The 22,386-nt window shown below is 39.1% G+C and overlaps 1 protein-coding gene across 2 annotated transcripts in view; it reads left to right on the top strand.

The window, feature by feature from the left end:
* The window catches only part of nkd1 (NKD inhibitor of WNT signaling pathway 1), a 35,484-nt gene extending 19,360 nt beyond the window's left edge, over nucleotides 1–16,124 (top strand). Inside the window, exons 4-10 of one of the 2 annotated variants that reach the window (XM_007552160.2) lie at nucleotides 3,715–3,772; nucleotides 7,455–7,558; nucleotides 7,664–7,759; nucleotides 9,250–9,397; nucleotides 10,270–10,351; nucleotides 12,369–12,496; nucleotides 14,675–16,124. In XM_007552160.2, the coding sequence (XP_007552222.1) occupies nucleotides 3,715–3,772; nucleotides 7,455–7,558; nucleotides 7,664–7,759; nucleotides 9,250–9,397; nucleotides 10,270–10,351; nucleotides 12,369–12,496; nucleotides 14,675–15,207 (1,149 nt within the window). In that variant the 3' untranslated portion in view covers nucleotides 15,208–16,124. The other variant, XM_016671561.1, reaches the window with a different exon arrangement.
* The last annotated feature ends 6,262 nt before the right edge of the window (nucleotides 16,125–22,386 follow it).

The following is a 22,386-nucleotide window of genomic DNA, read 5'->3' on the forward strand; positions in this document are numbered from 1 at the left end:
ATAACATCACAATCTCATGACTTTCTAATAAAGTATCTATCTGGTACTGAAAAGTGGTGGAAAAATTGTTCTAGATTTAAAAATGAAAGCCCCAGCTTTAAATTCAGTTATTATCAGAAATGTTTTGATGGATTCTACTTCTGGATTCTTACCAGCTTCTCGTTGATAAAAATGATTCATGATTTGACTTTGTTGTGACTGATATTACTGTAGGAGAAAGGAATGACCCCATCAATGACTTTGATTCAGTCAGTGTTATTACTGCAAAATTTACTCATCTGGCTTAACCATAACCATGAAGTGGGTTATTGATTAATTACAGCTCTAGACAGCAAAGCAAACATGTTTTCAGCCCTAACAACAACAATAGATCATGGCCTGTGAATGGCACTGATGCTCTATATTCAGTGAAGAGGTCCAGCAATAAATCACTTCCTTTGAAAGGAATTTAGCTACTTTAAAACACTCAGGGGCATTTCCTTCTTATGAGTCCCAAAAGAAGCTCTGAAGAATCTGGCTGCTATTGAAAGCAAAAGGCTTCACGCTCTGCTTTCCACAGGCCATTAAACGCCATGTCTGGAAAATTATTTTAGCTGGTCTCATGGGTAGTGAAATTTGTTAGTTTGTGTCCTGAACCAACCCTGCACCTCTGACCAAAGTGACTCATTGCTGGAGGTCTCATGGATAGATTTATTAAGCTGAAACAAAACGCAGAAAGAAATGGACAACAAATCTTAGAAAATTCAGTTTTTCTAACCAGTGTTAGAAAAACGCGGGTGTTGTACTATTACATTTTGAGGTTTGGGTTTTCAGGGCACTGAAACTACTTCTGTGACCTCTGACTTTTCAAGGGTCCTACAGGAGTGTGTCACTACCTCTTTACTCTTTCCGAAGTAGATTGATGTCTCCCATGTGACTGAATTGTGAATTGGTAGCTACATTTCAAGTGTTGCCAGAGATTTTCAACCATTTCAAGCATTTTTCTCGGCTATTATAACACGGAATTATTATTTGGTCCAAACCATTCCCACAATGTTTCACAGTATAAGAGCTGATCAGTGCTTTTATTCATTTTTAAAATGGACTTTTCATACCTTTGTTCTGTATAGTTTTCAAGAAATGTGAGATTTTGGAGGACAAACCTATCTTTAAAAAATTGAGTTAATTTGTTACAAGTCATATTTGTTTCTTGTTTTACAGTAAGAGCAGGAATATTAAAAATAATCATGGCTTATTTTTGTGCGGTCTGGTCTGTTGTGCTTTTCTGGTAAACCTCTGCAAAAGCTTGAAACACTTGAACTATGCCTATCAAGTGATATCCTGACCTATAATTTTTTTAAATTAATGACATTTGTATTTGTATAATGACCAAAGTAAATCCCGACGTAACCCCAGTTTACTAACAATAAAACTCTCATCCATCAACACTGACAAAAACCAGTTAGTACATTCATCTTGTCCCTTTTTCTCATGACAGTGTCCAACCTCTCTAAAACTTTTCTCTAAAAACACAAAAATCAATTTGAAGATGGGAATTTCTTTGGTGTTTTTTCTTTGTGAATTTTCAATCAGAGCTGCCATGCAAGTTTTACATGTTCCCCTATATTAGTTGATTCCTAATATATACTTTTGATGCCAGGCAACCTGATGTGATTATTTCTGTTGAATTGGGTGATTGTGAAAGTCAACACTGGTTATCCAGTATGCCAAAGTTTAGAAAGCTAATTGAATTATTTAGGTAGTTAGCAGGCTTGGCGTGGTTCACGGTTCCCATCAGAGACTGAGGGGTTTTGTGACGCTGGAGATTTGGTTTACAAAATATGATTTTGTGCAAATATTAGAGTGAATAAAAAAGTATTGTTAATTAAACAAATTCCAGACAGACACACACAGCACTGAGGCTAAAACGTCTATAAGTTAAACCAAATGCAAAGCAAGGCAATCTATTCTATCTGCATCTATATTTGCCTTTCAAACTGAAGCAGATAAACATTAAGCAATGCTGAAATTATAATGATAAACAGTATTTATAAAGAAATAGTAAAAGTATTTTTTTAATCCCCTATTCACCACTTATATTTAGAATCCAGATAGGGTCATAAAAATCTTGACTTGACATCACAAACAGGAAATACAACATCCCAGCTGCTTGTTTTGGTGCATCAGCCTTTATGTCTTCATTCAGCACTGTTCTCTGACTGAGGCCACCCACAGTGCTGCACTGTGGCCACCATCAAACCCAGAAGGTTATAATAGTAATATCTGACCTCTTTCCTTTCTGGATCTCACACTCTGACACATAAACCAGCATTTATACAATGACCACATTGGCTTTGAACTTAAATAGGCATTCAAGGACACCATTAACATAGTTAGAGATCACAAAGCTAGTGGTAGAAACCTGTTTTTATTATTAATGTGTTAATAATTATAATTTTTCAATGAGTATTTAATTTTGATTGTTATCAACTATTTTTATAACTATTTTGTGTTTATGTTTTGATAAACATAAAAACATGCAGATAAACCTACAAGGAATCTCTTTTATTTATTATTATTGTGGTACCTTGTTAGAACTTGAATTATTTTTTATTTACATCACTGTTTTAAATACCTGCATGCAAATGGATACAGTGTTTGTTGATTAGGGAATAAATGTCTTATTTTTTTATATTCAGATGCAGCATTTACACAATCTTGTAAAAAGTATGTAAGCCTCTTGAACTTCTACATGTTGCCTTATCTAACAACAAGAATTTTAAAAGTATTTTGGGGGGATTTTATGTGTTAAATAAGCAGTCTCCTTTGTATTTGGCCTGCATTCAACAATTGTGTGCTGGAAAAGTAATACTTCAGATCAGCCTAAACAAGCCATGGTGGCAGCATCATGCTACCAGGATCCTTGATCTATGATATAAGTTTAGCATTGGAATCCAATCTGAGCTGCTTTGCAAAGAAGAATGGGCAGAAATTCAATGTTTTGTGTGCAAAATGCTTTATTTGCAGCAAATTGTGTTTAATGCATGGACGTATTGCAAATACATGCTTAGGCACGTTGTTTAACCAGCAATCTGACTCTAGGACTAGCAGACCGATTGTTTACATTAGAAATGTTGCTGGTAGATCTTTGCCTGCGTGTGAATGTTTTGTGGTTGTCAGTATGTGAGTAATGGTTTTCCAGCCAAATGACTGTAGCACCACACGGATACCGGAGCCAGATATTTTCCACAGCTAAGCCTGTGGATCACATGTCCCTCCGGTCTCTGTGGTATGCACCAACAGGCATGGTGTCCCAAGTAAGGATAAAAACAACCCGCCTGGACATATCCCTCGATTATGATAGTGACCCACAGAAATAGCTCTACTACCGGACCTCTCGCTCAGAGTCCAGTACAGTCAGAGACGGTGATTTAGATGCTTGTTTCGTCATCTGAAATCTAACTGCCAATCTCGTGCTCATTTTGCTGGAGTCCTGCAATTACTGTGCCTTTAAACTTTCCACTGCTGTTTAAGCTCAGCTTGCAGTTGTCAAACTTTGTTCATATATAAATATGCAAAAGCTGTAATTTAAATGCTGGTGTTTTGTTGGTGATGTAAGGGCAACTTTTTGAGAAGGCTGCTCTTTGCTCTTTGTTTGACATAAATGTAATGACTTCTTTTACATGAGTGCAAAACAGTGATTTTGTATGTCTTGTTTTTATTCTGTCTCTGTAGGACTCATTGGTTGATCCGTGTGGTGAGGGGATCATTGATGAACACTATCGTTTAGAAGGTAAGCCTGATTCTCATGTAAAACACCAACTCATTCAGTTGGTTTTGCTTCAGTTTACACTTTTAATTAGATATGTTCATTAGTTTTTAGTTAGCAAATTACAGCAAAGCAAACATCAATATAATATTTCACCAAAGCAAACGTTTTCTCCCCTTTTCTCTCCTGAAAGCAAACAAAAAATAGAGCAAGTTAATAAACAAATGAGCAAGTACCGATAATAATACAAATCTTAACATTGTATCAATTTCCACTTTAATTCAGTTTTATTCAGTTCTGTTGTTGATTAAGTTTAATTAGTCTGTCATCCGTTTTCCCCATCCACTCTCTAATGAAGCACTTTGAATTGCCTTGTTGCTGAAAATGTGCTATATAAATAAAATTACCTTAACTTACCTTAATGTCCCCTTTTAAACTCTCATGTTGCCTTCTTCCCAAAGGCCCCCTTCACTTCTTATCTGCCACTCTTCAGCTGCTGTAGGCAGAGTGCTTCAGTTCCTCCATCTTTTTCTCTGATGTGATCCTGGATTAAGTGCTCTGGGAGGAGAAAGTCTCCCTCCCATTTAAAGACAGTGCTGGACGTGAGGTGCAGGCTGATATCTACCATTTAACGAGACCGGCCCAGAATTTGGAAGAAAAGTTAAATAAATTTTACCTTTGTTTTAGTTCAGCTTCCCTGGGTTGTACCAGAAAGAGGAGAGATAATGTGTCTTGGTAAAAGCTGTCCTCCCCTGAAGACAGATGTTGCTAATTAGTCTACACTGCTCTATTCATCCCATGAGATTAACAGGCAAAGTGAGAATCTGGGAACTTTCCTGCCTTTCTAAAAGTCTCAGTCAATCAATCTACTACACCTTGATGCCTGTAACCAGCCTTTAACCTCTATTGACTTCTTACATAACAAATACTAGTTAACACATACAGGGAACTATGAAGAACTCCTGCATGATTTACAGATAACTCAGTGATAATAAAAAGTAGAGCAAATTAAAAAAAACGACTAAGGAGGAAATACAGACAGCCAGCACAAAAGAACATTGAGGGGAGATGAAAGACTTCTTTCTTTAAGGCAGAAAGAAGTACATCCGGAGAAAGTTTTTTGGGGGGATTAAAAGAGAACTTTTCTACTAAAATTGCAAAGGAAATGAGATGAAATCTGAGATGAAAGAACCCAAAGGATATGTTGCAAAATTACTACCTGGATTCATATGCAAACGCACAAACAGCCTTTGAAGAACCTCAGTGATTGAAATAAAAGTTATATTTTGAAAGAAGTTCTTCAAATGCTGGAGAGTTTCGTAGTAATTTACCGCTGTCAGTGTTTATGAGACCCAGTTATGTCTAACACGGCATTTCAGATCAGCCGACTCCTCATAGTACGTGGCAGCTCTCCCAACCTGCCATGGTTTGCATGCGTGTGAAAAATAATCCTGCACGTGTGTAGAAAGCGCGGCGGGTGCCAGCCTCTGCTGTTTTCGTCTCGCCCCTCGGATCTGATGTGTGGCCAATTCCTTGGCTGCAGTTTCACTTGTAGGGAGCCGGTTTCTGTCTGTGACGGGGAAGGGGTCAGCGAGGAAGGAGGGTGATAGCAGATTACTGTTACTCCGCCCGGAATTTCATTAGCTCCAAGATAAGTATCTCCTCGCCATATTGAGTCTGCTACTGAACATATTTACCCCTGCACACAATGTTCCCTTTGAGCACCTCAAACGATCAGACAGCAGGACCCCAAGTGTTGCTCCTCTCCAAAAAGTTGGTAAAAGCTCCCTGGGATGAAGCCTTTCATTTCTGGCATTCTCCCCCGCCCAGGTCCGCTTTGATCTTCGTTGGATCAGGAGGAAAGAGATTGGTCTGTTGTGTCTGCTCTATTGGCGAACAAACAAACAGCGTTTCAAATTTGACTTGGCTTAATTAATTAATGATTCTGTTTTACAGCTGGTCTGATCCTCTTCCAAAAGGTTTGAGAATGGAACTTCAAAGTGCGGCAGGATGAGAGGATGGGGGAGAAGGGCGTGGTCTGTGTGACTTAATGGGTGTGTGCTGCCTCTGTTTACTGTGAATGTACTGCATAGGTTTTTAATCCATGTTAAACGGAGCTGATAAAGCAGCCATGACTGAGACAAACCTACAGAAATCTGCAAGGTTTGAGCATAAAAATTCCTGCTTAACTGTAACTTATGTGGACTTGTGAAGAAACCCACATACAAGAGACAGCTAATGCCCCCCTTTAGCTCTGACCCAAACTCCAACCATGATAAGACCCTTGAAATATAGGAATCCTTGTAATATTTTGATCCAGCATGATAAACAGGCATCCATGTGACATTGAATTATCCAATAGCATGCCAGTGTGACCTGTCATTTTGGACATTTTAAATCAATCCCTTGTAATGAAGAAAAACAAGGATTGCACAAATTCATAGATTGGATTATTAACTCCCCATTCATGTAATTCATTGTTATTTTGACTTTATTTCAGACAGTACCTTTACTGAGTCTCCAAAGGATTTGTTGTTCTATTAGGAATCAGAGAGACACATATGCTAAGATTCTGGGTTCTTTCCTGACATACTGTTCAAATCTTTAACTCAATAATGCTGTGTGTAATGTGACCATCTAATCAGTGTTTTATGACTCTGGGTCTGCCATCCTTCAATACTGGTTTCCAGTGACACCTCCACCATGGTAGTAATTGGCACCAGCTACACTGGACTGAGTTTGTCAGGGTCATTTGCTGTCGCTCTTGTTTCTTTGTTTATTCTGTTTGCTTAACTTCACTGGAAGGCAACAAACATTTAGGTCTGTCATAAAACAAAGAATGGATATATGGGAAAAACATCTCATGCTCATTGTTAGGTATGATGGAGGATGGTGATGCTGAGGGCTTGTGTGTCTTATGCTTTTTAAGGCTGTTAGTTTATGACACCACCAGGTCATTGAATTACCAAGGCATTTAAAATAGAAATGTTGTAAATTCTGCCTGAAACTGGAAAATTTGTAATCACTGCAAAGTATTTACCTCTATCTCTTTTAGGTTATAACTAATATAAATTATTGAGTCATATTTGTTGATGCATTCATTATATTGTAAGTTATTTAATTTACTCTGGAAGCATAAACGTGAATTCAGTGCTGGTAGAGGCACCTGAAGGGAGTTTCAGGCATCACATTTTTTGAATCTTTAAAAGTGTTTCAGCTTGACCACACTCTGTCTCAGATCTGTTTTTCTCTGATTGCTGACATGAAAACTATTTTTGAACTGTGAAAGCCAAACTGTGCTTTGATTTCCTGCAGCCTTTGATCGGGATCATGAATACTGTAAATAACTACAGGTTTTGTGGATCTGAGCATCCCAGCAAAGCCAAAGTAATGACCTCTGATTTAGTTGTTTAGTAATGCAAAAGTCCCCGAACAGCGATTCCGCTTATTAAACACACTATTAATAAAAAAGTTGGAGAAAAAAGACAGATTTGTGTTGTACATTTTTGCTCTAAGGCAGGCTTTAAGATGTTCCGCATCTTAATTTCAGCTGCCAAACGTGGAAGCATGAGCTTACAAGTAAAACTAGAAAGGGACGACATGTCCTCAGGTTAAGACTGCACCCACCGTTTCTGTCCTCAGGCTCTGCCTTTTATCTTTGTGCCCGGGCGCTCACTGCTGTGTGCGTTTGTGTGTGTTGCCGCAGTGGCTCTACCCCCGGAGAAGACAGACAGCTGCTGCGTGGAGGAGAAGATGCAGAAGAGGGACAGCCGGTCTCCCGCGGGGCCACAGAAACAGCTCCAGTTTGAAGTGAGTGTCAACGCAGAGCGGGAGGTTTATCACTTCCCCCTGCGGGTAAAACTGGGGCAGTGGCAGGACGTGCACTCACATGCGCACTTTATGAAACTGTTTCAGGAGCTGGAGTGTGCCGTGTCTGTGGAGGAGGACAACAGACAGGAGTGGACCTTTACCCTCTACGATTTTGACAACAATGGCAAAGTTACACGAGAGGTAATATTTACTTAAAACAGCTGATTGTAGCTCTTTAAAGGGACAAGAGGTCCACCCAAATGTTTACCAGCACTCAGTTTTAGGTTTCAACCTCTGCATTACAGAAGCATTTCCTTTAATTAAATTAAAAATATCAATATTCAACCTCATCTTGGAGAATAAAGACATCCATGTTGTGCATTAACACTTAACCACCCCCAAATAAAACAAAGCCAGAAGAAAGTGGCGTTCACTCTCCTGTAGCTAAATTCAGCGAAGGTGCTGCTCAATGTGGCCTGCATCTGCCGGATGGAGATCTGAGAAAACATCCAGAAAAGCATTTTTTTTAGAACAACTTGAATCGGTGAAGAGAGACTGCAGCACTCCTCTGTGAGGCTGGTTGTGCAGTTTTTTGGCGCTGCCTGTGGCTCTGTGGCTCCTGAGACGGCAGACAGTGACTTGGTGAGGGAGAAAAAGCTTTCTCTTCCACTATGATGCTTTTATTAGTCACTTCACTGAAGAAAAAAGTAAAATGAGAAACACAGGAAGCATTTATTTTACTGTTTAATTTTTTTGTGTGTTCTGAAAGTATTTGTAAAATCCATACCAAAAGACATTTAATGTCCTTTGCTTTTGTGGATTAAAATTTCAGATAATTTAAAAAAAACACTGAAACATTGAACTTTTTCACTCTTTTCTTATCTTTCATGATTTTCAGCATGTGAGCATTACTTGATACAAAAAGCATTACTTGAAAATAATTAACACAAACATATATATTTCCATACAAAAGTATTGAGACTTCTTTTTTTTTTTTTCAAAGTGTTTGTCACGTGTTAGACTGAGACTGATCAGCACAAGTGTGAGGTGGAAGCAAATTATACGTGGTTTTCTGAGTTTCCTAAACGAAGATCTGAATTGTGCGGTGTGCAAGTGCACTCAGATCTGCCCATGAAAGCCATCCAGTGCAAACAAATGCTTGAAACAACTTTGTGCAGTTTAAACATTTCAGGGAGCTGTTCAATGCATTATGTGCAAATGGAAAGCTTATGTTACAACTGCAAGCCTAGTGAAACATGACCACCCACAACAATGTGTAGACCAGGAAAGAAGAAGTCGAGAGACATGTGGTAACTCTGTCCACAGCTCTGTCGACAGAAAAACCAACAGTTCCGCTTTCTAAAAAATATGGGTTATATAGATGATGTCAAAAAGATAGTTATAAATATTTCTGTTTCTAGTTTAACCCCAGTTGTTCCAGGTTCACTTGCATAATTCACAACAATAGAGGGCATACATACATATAAGAGTAAAAATATATGCCAAGCTTTTCAGGTTTTTATTTGTAAAATAATTTTGAGAATTAGGTGTTGTTTTCTTCCTCTTTACAATTATGCTGTACTTTGTGGTTGTATATTATAAAAAATTTCCAATAACGTCCATCGAGGTTTGTGAAAAGTTTCACATTTTTCCAGGGCCCTCTCAGATTTAGCCCCTGTTCTTCCCTACAGGACATCACCAGCCTGCTCCACACCATCTACGAGGTGGTGGACGCCTCGGTCAACCACTCTCCTGGCAAAAGCAAGACTCTGCGGGTCAAGCTCTCCGTCGCTCCAGACTCAAGCCAGCGGTGGAGGAGCTGTGCTCAGGGTGCCACAGGTAAGTGCCACGTTAACTCAGTGTGGGGCAGCTGCTGAGAAAAGAGGCGACTCTGAAGTTCCATCAGTGGATCTGTGCTGACAGCTCACTCAGAGACTTGTTTGTTGTCATGCAGAAAGGCGGTCGCTTCAGGCCTGTCAGAGCTTTGTTTCCTTGCAGTTTCTGCATCGCTCCATCCCTCCCACTCAATGGGGTTCATTTTTAATGATGGGGGGTGACTGCGTAGAGAGAGAGAGAGAAAGAGAGAGAAATAGAGAGAGCGCCCCCTCCCCTCCCTTGCCGCCTTCAAATACCCTAAAAGAAACCTTAAGAGATGTGCCAAGTCCTTTTGATAACCACAGCCATTTTTCTTTTTTCCAGTACTCCCCTTTTTTCCCCTTTTCTCCCCCTCTCTTTGTCCTCCTTTCTCAGAGCTGTGGGGAAAATATAGCAGCGTTCGACGTAACTTTCCTCACTGACGACTTGGCAAACAAGTAGTCAGAGGAAAATATCTCAAAAAGTATATATTCCTGAGTGTTTGCATCCTATTGTTTTGTCTATAAATATCTGTCAGGAGATTCAGATGGAGGAAGCTTTGAAAAGATTGCCTTCATGCTAATTTCAAATCGCATCAGATCCCACATCCTAATAATACTATTGCTGAAACCAGCCTGGTTTTTATGGTATTCTGCTCCTTATAAGAGGCTGGGAGTTGAAAATAGAATAAATGAAGCACTGTTGTTTTTCCTTATCTATAGATCTTCAAAGTGAAACCCTAAAACAAAGGTTGCTTTCTTCCGAGTCTTGTGTGCCTGGTGTTGTGTGGGGGTGTGTGTGGCTTCTCTGCATTGCTCCCTTTGGTAATAGCCCCCTGTGTCTTTGTGCATTCTCAGACATGTCCCACTCCAGGGAGAAAAATGACAAGTGCATCGATGATCTCAAGAGTGCAGACAAGAAGTCTCGAGCGCTCCTCAGGTAAGCCCAGCTCCCTGTAAACTCACGTTCTGGAGCTTCTGGTATCTCTACAATATAAAAACCTTACATCTGCATCCTTGTAAATCCAAGTTTCATCAAAAGGTTAATGTATTTCAACAATTTAGTTGAAATACATTAGATGGTTTGCATCTAATGAAACACAACATTTAGTTTATCAGAAATTTAAACATTGCATTAGGTCAATTAAAAATATTTTATAAAAAGTGCAGAACTATTGACCTACTGAGAAGTAATACAGTATATATTAAATTGACTCAATACTTGGTCAGTGATCCTTTTGCAGTGATTACTCCACCAGTGCATTTAGGTAACTGACCAGTAGCATTCCTGGGGTGTTTATGTACACTTTTTCCTTCCACTCAACTTTTTGTTAATGTGCTTGGATACAATGCACATTTATACATTAAGCATTTATTTGTTTTAATGTTGATGGCTTAATCTTTCAAAACAACATGAAACAAATTAAGAGAAGATACTTGACTAATTGTATAAGACCTGTCAAAAAGGATTAACAATAAAAAATACCACCACTGAAATATTTATACGCTTCTGTCAGTGCGATGAAGTGGCAAGTCATCCTGGAAGATGAACTTAACATTTTATTAAAGCTTGTCAGAAGAGGGATCAGTTTGGATTTCTTTATCCTTCGTGGAAAATAAATCTGCAGTCCATAAAATTCTGTAAATCCTGTCAAGTCCGACTAAGCATAACAAAAGGAGCAGGTACAAAAAGAAAGTCTGTTACTCTTGGTTTTTACTGAAGATCATTTATGCCATTGAACTGAGGAAGAAGTTGTAAGTTTTTAAGGAGACGATGACAGAGGTTGCCTTCCACGGCAGCAGCTTGTTATTAAAGTCCACAAGCTGAATTTGACTCCTCCCTGAAACTTTACCAGCCACTTTAACCTGGGTCCAAAGTCTGGTTTATTGGCCAGAGATGACTTGCCGCACTGGGCAGTGATACAAAACATTAAAACAGATTCAATAAAACCTCTATCTCAGATTATCTATGGAAACTTCATCCTGGACTTCAAGCCCCTTGGATTCTGTTGCTCTCCACTTTTGTTTCAGAGTTTGGGAGCTTTGTGTCCAAATCAAATGCTGTATTTACCGTAAATAGAAAATGTGATTTTAAAACACTGAACACTTTTCTTTTTAGCAAACTAAAGACTCTTCTGATGTTGCATGTGCCTAGTGATTTAACTAGTGATGTTACAGCTGTAGCTGATGTCACCAATATGTTAAGTTCCCCCAAACTAGGGGTTCACTGATTTTATAAAGCCTAAACTTTTTTAGACCTTTGCCGAGGTAGCTAAGATTGGTGGACAAGATCGGCTTCATATGTAAAAATCGGTCAATCATGGATTTCCCAAAATTAAGGAAATCGGCACAGATAAATTGGATGACCGATAAATTGATGCACCCGTACCCCAAACTCTTAAGTGAGAACTACTTAACAGTCTTCTCTAATGTGCAGTTATCCATGCTGCTGATTCACATTTGTTTTTGCCACACTTTTCCTTCTACCAAATTTCATGTTATTGTGCTTGAGAGAGAGATGTTTTGTCATTTATAATGCTCATGAAAAGTTCCAGTTACAGCGGTACGACTGTGGAGGCCATAGCATTGCCATCACATAAAAACACACAAAAAGCATATTATTATGCTTATATCACTTTATCTGTAATTAATCTAAATAATTGATTTGAATTGTGAAAATACTTTTGAGTTATATTCTTATTTATTATGAAGTACCTGTACATCCTTTTCTTTATGGAGATATAAATGTCCTGTTTTGTTTTTTAAGAGGTTCTAACCTTCAATCATTTGTTTGGCACAACAAAACCTCTGTTGTTTTTCTTCTGTCCACATTCAGCGACTTGAGATGTAACAGTTCCAGCTCTGTAACAGTTGTCCCGTCTATGCCTGATCACAAGCAACGCTTGTTTATCTTCCCCAAACTGCTTCCTAATGAGAGGTGCCACTCATTTCCACAGACGCCACCACAGCGACCACCACACCCAGTCTGGCTGCCAGCGCCACTGTGTGGACGAGAACCTGGAACGCAGGAACCACTACTTGGACCTTGCAGGCATTGAAAACTACACATCCCGCTTTGGAGCTGGTGAGTGGACCGGGGCAAAGACGGGTGGGGAGGACGGGAGGCAGACCATGGCTCTTTGAAGCCCGTCATTACTGCCGCACCTGCTCAGGGCCATTAGGTGGGACGACCAGCCTTCTGCGCACCTCGCCAGCACAAACATCTGGGTTCAGGCAAGCACAATACAGCGAGTGTTTGAGGGGAAAGTCCATCAACAGGACGGGGTGGTGTGAGGGAAAATTTTTAAAGTTGAAAAAGTTTCAGCCTTGATCTGCCAGTCAGTGATGACATGCCATTATTGTGTTGTTGTAGGAAAAGTGCTAACAGGAATCCTCTGTGTCTGGGATCTCCAAAAGGGAAAGATCCTGAAATAAGATTGGAGAGTTTTTGCGTTGAGCTTTACACACCTAATTTGTATCTACCTATTTTGTGTAAATGTAGAGTCAGTGTGTTTCCAGAGGCAATGCCTGTTTGTTTGTCTGTGAGAAGAATTACACAAAAGGTCCAGGTTAACACTATGGACACAGCTAAATTTCTAACATCTGCGACTTTGGCAGACTGTGATGATAAGGCATAGATGTCTGGAAATTCAGACAACTCTTTTTTTAAACCAAAGATCTTAAGAAAAATATTTGAGAAGCAACTTAATTTAAAATTAATCAAACTAATACCTCTGGGGGTTTTTCTCTTTTAATTACTGCTGAGAGAGGAAGCTTTGTGATTATGAAACTGAACAAGTAATTATTAAACTGATGAAGCATCTAACATCTATCAATAGTTTTTTGGTCTTTTAGGAATCTAAAGAGAGTTCTGATACTTTTATTATTCTAGGAAGTATTCTAGGAAATTGGGATAAAAAAATGAAACCAAGGTTTGTAGCTACTGTTAAGGGCTAGCAAGGACATTTCATACTTCACAAAAAGTAAAGTGCAGAACTCCCACAAAGTGTTTTTACATCACAAGACCTTCATATTTGAACACCAGGCAAAAAAAAAGGTTCTGCTTAGAACAACAATCTGCAAAAAGTCTCAAATCAAAACAGAATGTCGTCATTTTGTCTGGGAGTGAATGCAATCAACTGTACACGGTCACTACATGCTTGTGGAGAAGGAATTGCCGCAAAGTCAATGTCTCAAAATAATCTGAAATGTATCTGCAAGTTTGTGTTGACGGTATGTTTGTCAAGAGTTGTGGTTTGTGGCAGTGAGAACGAATGCTGAGACTCTGATGATGATGATGATTTAATAAAGAGAGCTCAAGCACAGTCCAACACAGGCGGCACGGTAGAGAGTTAGCACACAGCTAATTACTGGTAGCAACTGAAAGACAGAGGACTGAATAAGAGAGCTAAACCAACACAGGGCTTTACAGTTCAACTGTGATGGCAGGCAGACAAACGACATTCGACGTACGACGAGGATCCGAGAAGAGACAGAGACAACAGTTGGGACTAAATACACAGGGAGGGTAATCAAGGAATGAGACACACCTGGGAAACAATCAACGGGGAAGACGCAGAAACAGAGACTCAGGACAGAAACTGAACACAGAAAAACCTTAAAATAAATACACAGAAACACGGATCATGACAATGTTATTATGAAGAGTTAACTTAGTTTACTGTAAGTGTATAGAGATAAGTGAAGAACTCTCACTAGTTTTGATCTATAAAAATCAACAGCATGAACAGTGATGCATTCACGGTTTTGGTTTTAAGGTCACTGAAAGCTTTGTAGTTATATTAAAAGTACAAATTCAGTCAGCAAATTATTTCAGTATTTGCTAATACAAAATTGATGTTAAGTCAAACAGAAAGCGGTGAACTTTTCACATGTTGATGTTACAAGTATTTTTTTTAGCTACAAATGATCAAAAAGCTAAAGGATCTGCTATGTTATGGCATTATATAAAATAATATTTTCTCAAAAGGAATTTAATTGTTTATTTGCATTTTATAATGTTTTGTTAATATTGCATAAAAAGGGTGAAGTGATTAAATGAAAAATCTGCATAATGTACTAATTTGTTACCCAATTAATCATCAGAATAATTGAATACTGAAATAATTGTTAGTTTACTTTCCCAGGTTTTGACTGCCAACATCAAACAGTTCAGTCAAGAAATAAATGTTTTGCTGAGAGTTGTTTAGAATAATATCATCGTCTCTCTCTCTCTCTCTCTCTCTCTCTCTCTCTGGGACAGGTCCTGCTGCAGAACCAGCAAAGGTAGAGGCTCAGGCTCGCTCATCCAACCAGGCCCGTTCTCGCTCACATGAACCAGAAAACGGACACACCCACGCGCACCACCGCAGGCTGCAGTCGGCTGTGGACACTCCTGCTGCAGAGAGCCTCCACCCAGCCCGGCCCAGAGGCCAGGACGCCGGACGGCATGGCATTCGTTCTCCAAAGACTCACAGCCGCACACCGCCTGCACAGAACAGTGGGAGGGTGATGAGGAGTCGAGGCGCCCCGCCTCCCCCGGCTCTGCCCTCCCAGACGCCCCCTCATCAGTCGGCAGCCCCCTACCGCAAGTACAAACAGCGATCCAAGGAGAGCCAAGGCTACCGGGCCTTAGGCTCTCTTGGCTCTCCGGGACCTATAGTGGAGAAAGAGCAGGTCAGGGACCTCCCAAGTGTGTTGCTGTATGAGGGTGGACTGGCACAAGTGGTCCAGCGGCATGAACATCACCACCACCATGAACACCATCACCACTACCACCACTTTTACCAGTCCTGAAGCTCTGGCCTGCCTGGGATGACTCAGCGCCCCTGCATTGCCACAGAAAACAACCAGGCCAGCAGACTGACTGCAGTGCTGCACCTGGCAGCACAGGCACCGGACATGGGGAGGACATGAGGGCGACAGCCAGCGTGTGCCAAGGCTGGAATGTTAAGTAACCAGTGCTACAAAAATGTTGGTCTGACATACAGAAGCTTTGGTATGCAGTAGGACAGTGAGTAAGAGCCAATGTTGAGTAGTTGAACTGAAAATCACAAGAAAGGCTCAGGAGGCAATCCAGTTCAGACCCGCTGACCTGCAGACCATCAGGCCAGCATCCCAACACTCCCCAGACCACTAAGTCAAAAGGAAGAGGAGGGACACGACGAGGAAGCTGTGACTGTAATACAAAAATATATGAAGGAAAATGGGCGACGAGCAATTTGTGAAAAATTTGTGTCTAAAACAGAATGACGGTGTGCGCACATCGGAGCGTTACGACACTTGTGTGTGTTGGAAACCACTGAAAGTGTGCTCAGAATTTAAAGCAAGCTCCACAGCAGAGTTTTGAAGAAAATAAAATAACCCGTAATACACTGTAGGCATAAAGGGGAAGGAAAACTTTGAAACAATATAATTTATCCCAGATCCGCTTCTACCTCTGTTTTTTATCCGAATTGTTGTTCTGATGGAAACGTTAAACAAGCATTCATTTTCAAAATCACTTTTAAACTTTGTTGAATGAAGATAAATCATGTCACAAACTGCAGCTCTGAAAACTAGAAAGCCTCCTCTGATTTATGAACTAACATTTGCTGTACATAAGGTATTTATACTGTCATCGATTTTATAAGCTTTATTCATGTATTCATTGTGGAAACTACATTTTTATTATGACCACTAGGAACTTCAGTAAAACATGTAATTGAACCCTGTCTCAGATTTCCATTAATTTCCTCTCTGCTCTAACCTTTACTCCTAACTGTAACAGAGTGACGTCTATTACTCTAACCCAAAAGCCTGGATGTGGAACCAGTCTTCCAGACCCGTTGCACAGATTTGCTTAAATAGGACTGCGTTTACTGTAAACTTGTTCTGTTAGCAGGTGATGTTTTAATCAGTCCAGATAAAGTTTGACTTATGTGTCATTCTCTTTTGTCTTCACATTTTTTTTTATTCAGCATGCAGAATGTTGGCACGCTGGATTTTGGCATCCCCCCCTGACGCCATGTCCCATGATCTCCTAGCTGCTCCCTCTGTTTCCACCCCATCAGCCTGTCCCACGCCTGTCAGCAGGTCTTTCGCTGCGCCGCCATGTGTCCTCACTGCTCAGCTGACAGAACTCTGTTTGTGATGCGGCTGGGCGATGGCGCTCTCAGCTGTCTCATTCCTCTGGTGCCGATTAACCCCGGAGGCCAGCTTGCAGTCTCCACTGAGCACATAACTCATATCTCACGACTACTGCCCTGCTGGCAGTAGGAACATTCATCCCGTCCCCAGAAGCCCTAAAAAATAGATGTTGAGGGTACCCTCGCTTTTAAATAATATGTTGCTGTAACTTATTTGTGCATTGATTTTTGCTCTTTTAGGCACATCTGTGTGTCATTTTAGCAAAAAAAAAAAATCACACTTTTATTTGTTCACATTTTGTAATGCTGCAGACACAAACTTAGGATGTCATGTGGCATGTCATTTGAGGGGAGAGCACTCCTGACCCATGAAGGTGACCTGTTGGTGTCTTGCACCAGGATTTTAGGTGGGGATCCTGTCAGTTCTGTAAAATGTCAGGTCAACATCTTAAAGGTTTTTTTTTTTCAGTTCACCGCTTAAGGCATTTACGTATTTACAAAGTTATGGTTTAAGATATTTTAAGGTGAGTATCATAATACTTTTATGTGTTTCTGATATTGGTCCAAACAAAGTCAGATGAGAACAGAATAACTTCAAGTCCAGAAGATATTCCAGAACATAATGTGGATTATATTTGGTATATAGTTGTCTTGTGTCACTTTTATGTTTTTTTAGTCCACTTATTATTATTATTATTATTATTTTTTTTTTTTTTGGAAACTTGCTTTTTCAAATGTCAAGTTATGAAAAGCTTGCATACTTCAGCAGTTATAATAAGAGGGCCTTATTAGGATACATTTTTGCTGTATCCCATGTAAATTGTTATGTTTGTGTTGCTGGAACACAATGCGTTATGTTAAATAATGGATTAAATTTGAACTTCCCCACTATCAAATATGAAAGCATAAAAACTAAAATGATAAACAAACAAAGAACACTGGGATATTGACTTTAATGTGGGGAAATGAGAGACTGCCATAATGTGTCCTGTTTGTTTTGTTTCCAGCTGATATGCAGAGAGCTTTGAAGTGTGGATTGGCACAGCAGGGTGCTAGCTTCTGCAAAGGAAGGATGCTAAATGTTAAGGGATCAGGGGGACATGAGATAGTCTCTTACCAATATAGACTGAAAAAGGTTGAAGAAAAAAAAAAGCAAATCCAGTGATAAGGTACATCTGTTCCAGTGAATTTATGAGCCTTTAACGCTTATTTCCCTCCATGCTGGATAAGTGGCTCCCTTTCTGCAGAGAATCTTAGAACTTCAAAGCAGATTTGCTTTGGATAATGCAAATGATCAGAATACGCTGGTTCCAGCCTCCTCAAGAACATGAAAAGGAAGAGTGGGAAAGAGAAAATTAAAACTAATTGCTGTGGCTGCCTTTTATGTGTGGAAAGAAGGGCAGAAATAAAATACTTCAATTATTGTCAAGTTCATACGATTAGGAAATAAGCTGACAAAGTGCTAAGTTTCAGTGTTTCTGACCCAGTGGCCGTTTACATTAAATGTTCCTTTGAGCTGCCACTTGGTTCTTGCTTATATCTGACGAAATTATAATTAACAGGATTAAATTCAGCCTATAATCCTCATGCTGATACTGGTGAGACAGGCTACTTCTAAATCTGTTTTGGACTATGGGTTGTATTCACTGATTCAATCATATGATGAATTTGTTGAAACTCTTTACTTTGTGACTGAATAACTGTTTGCTCAGAGATCAAAATAAAACCTAATTTGCATTTAAAGGTGCCCTATGCTTCCTTAAGCAAGTTAGGATAGGTCTATGGGCTATACAAAATATATTCACAATATTTTTTGCACAAAATCATTCTTAAAGAATGAGATTTTTGTCTGCTCAGTCCTGCCTATTTTGAGCTTTTTTCAGAATTAACTGTTTTGGGCCACTTGCCACTTTAAATACAAAATAATTGCTCCTTGCCACCCCTTCCCAACTCAATATTTACTCTCGCATGTGAATATGACTGCAAACAGATGTGCAATTATACAGCGGTACATCTTTGAAAAGCAGAAGGAGAGCCTTCTGGACAACCAACAAGAATGAAGCAAGTGCTTTCTGAATGGTTAGTCAACAACAAAATTCTTGTCTTTTCCAGCAGCCATTGAACAGTGCAGTGGAAAAACCAGCTGACCAAACGTCCTGGGGCTCAACTTGGGTTGCTAAGAGACGGACGGAGCTCAACATGGGTGTTTTATTTTTTAAGCACTTGGCCTGTTTTTAGAAGCAGTATAAACCCAAATGTCAGTACAGAAAATAGCAAAATGTGAATTTTGCATAATACATCCCCTTTATAATCCAAAATGACAAATGAGGAAACGGATCAGTACTTTTTGCTGTTGCTTTTTTCTTTTGTTATTCTTCAGGTAAGTTGCTTTGTATTTTAAACTCCAAATAGACAAGGTTTATTCCATTGATACATCATAGTAGACTTTACTTTCTGTTCATGCTGGCACTGAAAGTCGCTATTCAAATTTGGTGCTAGGCAGCTGTTTTCCTTTGCACTTTAAGTGAATAATGGCTAACATTTTAATAGTGTTTTAAAATAAGCATTGCAGTATAGTGAAGTGCTGGATGTTATGTGAATGTTAAGATGTGTTTATGAGGGCTTCATGTACAGAAAAAAGGCATTCATCTAAGATTTCCCTGCATTTACATTTTTAATACCCATCAAAATTGTTTTTCAACTGAAAAAAGTTTTGGTTATTTAACCAGTAAGATTGGTAAAATTTTGCGTTTACACTTGCAAGTGTTCTGAGGTATGTCCTACCAAGCAAACTAATGTTTCATCCCTCCCCCTCCGTTAACTGAACGTCCTGTGTAAAAATTAATCAGGTGTCAAACCTTCATATAAATCAAAATTCAAACTATATGAATAACTCTTTGAATTTGAATGTGAAATAAAATTTCCTGTATAGTAATTTCAAAGAAATCTGCTTTTGCTTTGCTATTTCACACATACTTAATTCTTCAATCTCTGAGGTAATCCCCTTAAACTGAAAAAATGTGGCCTTTAATAGGATATTCATGGAAAAAGAAATCTATACTCGGGGGATATAATGTGCTACTAAACTTTTCTTATTTCACATTATAAAGCAAAAGCTGCTGTCCAACTTCTTCAAAATCAGAGCTTGTCGTGTGGACTTTAAGAAACTGACTCCAGACCTTTAGAGATAGCAAATGAATAAAACAAGGCTTCAAAAAGTTGCATTGGTTTTTAGCAGATCATTGGAGCTCTTTCTTTTTTGCAACATCAAAGGCAGCCACGGCTCTTTGATGTGGCAGCATGCTGTTTAAGGTACAGACTGAATGGAGAGATGTCAAGCTGCAAGGTGCCTCTGTAGTTTATGCTGAGTGCTGCAGAGAGCTGCAGATGAAAGGAGCAAACAGAGTTTGATAATGAATGTCCAACAAGTAGGACCCATCTCAGACAGTGCACGCTCAGCGGGGCGCCCCAGCTAACCTTGAGCGCAGCACCCCAAACCTTGGGCAGACGCTGGAGACCAGACTCCTTCAACTTGGCATGCTTCAGCAGAAAGAGAGGCCCTCAGATGTGAGCTTTAATCTTCCTGTCAATTAAATGCTGATTGACACACGCACAGTCGCACACACGCACGGTTACCCGGGCTGACCTTAAACAGCCTGCTCTTAAAGAGACGCCATCCATTTCAACAGCTAAGTACCGCTCTCTATTTGGCTCCGACAAGCTTTTTCTAATTATACAGCAATCCTTTCCATGTTTGAGTCACTTTGTGGCTTCATCCTGTGCATTTTCTACGGTACTCCTGGATCCTCTTACAGTTAATGTCGTCATTAATCTAATGAGCTAATCCTCTTTTATTTGTTAACCCATTAGCTTTGGGGAATCTGGGATGACTGCCCTCTTTCGCTCTATATCCTGCAGCTTTTTTACTTGAAACCATTGATAAAATGAGACATGGCTTATAAGGGCAAACATATTTTCTCCATATAATTTTACAGAGAATAGAACTTATTTTTTATGTTCAATGGATATCTGGAAAAATAAAGTGCTACAATGAAAGTATTTCTTCATGGCAGTGTTATTGCAACTCAAAATCTTTCAAAAGAAAAAAAGTGTGGGTCCTAACATGGCATAGAGAAGGAGTCATTTATAAATCTTGTTACACCAAACAACCTAGCCTCATTTTTAAGATGTTCACATGTCATAGTTTTACCAAAACTGGAGTAAAACTTATCTAATCTCCCTTATTCCCTGTATTGTGGAGACACTCCAGCTCTCTCAAAGAGGGAGAAAAAAAATCTGCAAAGTTACTGCCTGAGATAATGTTTGGGATCCAGATGTTCATTGAGTAAATCCAGCATCACTTCTCACATGCCACACTTTATTACTGGCAGCCAAACGTTGAAATGAAAGGATTCATGGTTTTTCCTTGTGTTATACCATTTCATAATGCATAATTTATGAATATCTATGGTGGGATTTCTTTCAGTGGGTTAACTTTATGGATTGTTACTGACATCTGGTGATAGTTTCATGTTAATTGCACCTTTAGAATTATATTTACTTAGAAAAGCACTGATGCATTAATTGATGCAATACTTATCCTACTCACTAACTACAATATTATTATATCTATAGTTTCATAAACATTATCTTACCTTTGTCTGACTTTGTCTATGACCTTTGGCTGCATCTATACATTGACATCTGCACACAGATTAGAGCAGGGGCTCTGTGACTGACGGAGTATGGTAAGTCAGGATGCAAGGAAGCTGCTGCAATCTGTATCCTAAAAAGTACATAAAAGACATAAGACATTTGATAAGATCATTGGTTCTTTATCAAAATACTTTTAAATCTTTAACTTTGATTCTGATCTGCTGCAAGATGATTATTTAATCTGCTGCAACAACTGTTTATATTTCAGTCTATAGAAAATGTCTCTTTTTTTCAACCATCCTGTATTTATTTTTTAAATTTCTTCTATATTCATGTTTTTGCAAAATGAACAAATTTTTGTTGTAGGTCATCAGTTTGTCATTAGCTCGACGTCCAGCTTAACACCATTTAGCACCAACTGGAAATAAACCAGTTGAACATTTAGAATGTAAATAAGACATTTTGCCACAGAGAAAATATATTACATATTATTATGTTAATTATTCACACACAAAAAAATCTGGTTTCAAATGAGACATCGATCAATCTGTATTAAAACTAGAAGATTTTTTAAAATCAATTTGCTGTAAAATATTTGGACCCTGTATACAGTATATATGAGTAAGACTTGTTGAGTTGTGATAACTACTTGAATGATTTAGACTTTGTTATGTAACTGTGTAGGCAGCATTGCCAAAAAATAAGCATGCAGGTTTATTTGTTGACAAAGCATATAGAGGTAGTTCTGATCACACCATTAGGAAAATACAGTATACAATTGTCCAATCTTATACTCACATTATGCTTAGAAATCCCTAAAAACCTACTTGAAAAGTTTAAGATGTTCAGTACTTGGCCATATTTTTAGTGCACGATGCAAAGGTGAGCTGAATCTGAAGCAGCCAGGACTTACATGCCTTTTCCATGAGCTGGAAACTGATAAAGAGATTCATCTTTGGCTTTGTCCAGAAACACTGAACATTATCACAAGTCACAGTCCTTAAAGAAGACATATCCTCAGACATCATAATTACAATTTATCTGATTCCCAATCTGGCTATTAATGATAGACGAGGGCAATTCAAATGCAGAAACCCACATTCTGAGCTTTTCCACAAATTCTTCAGAATCCAGGCAAGGAAAATTCTGATATTCTTTTTCAGATTATTTATTTACCAAGTGTCAGTTTTTA

This window comes from Poecilia formosa, unplaced genomic scaffold (assembly GCF_000485575.1).
Source record: "Poecilia formosa unplaced genomic scaffold, Poecilia_formosa-5.1.2 Scaffold46, whole genome shotgun sequence".
In the NCBI taxonomy this organism is placed as follows: domain Eukaryota; kingdom Metazoa; phylum Chordata; class Actinopteri; order Cyprinodontiformes; family Poeciliidae; genus Poecilia; species Poecilia formosa.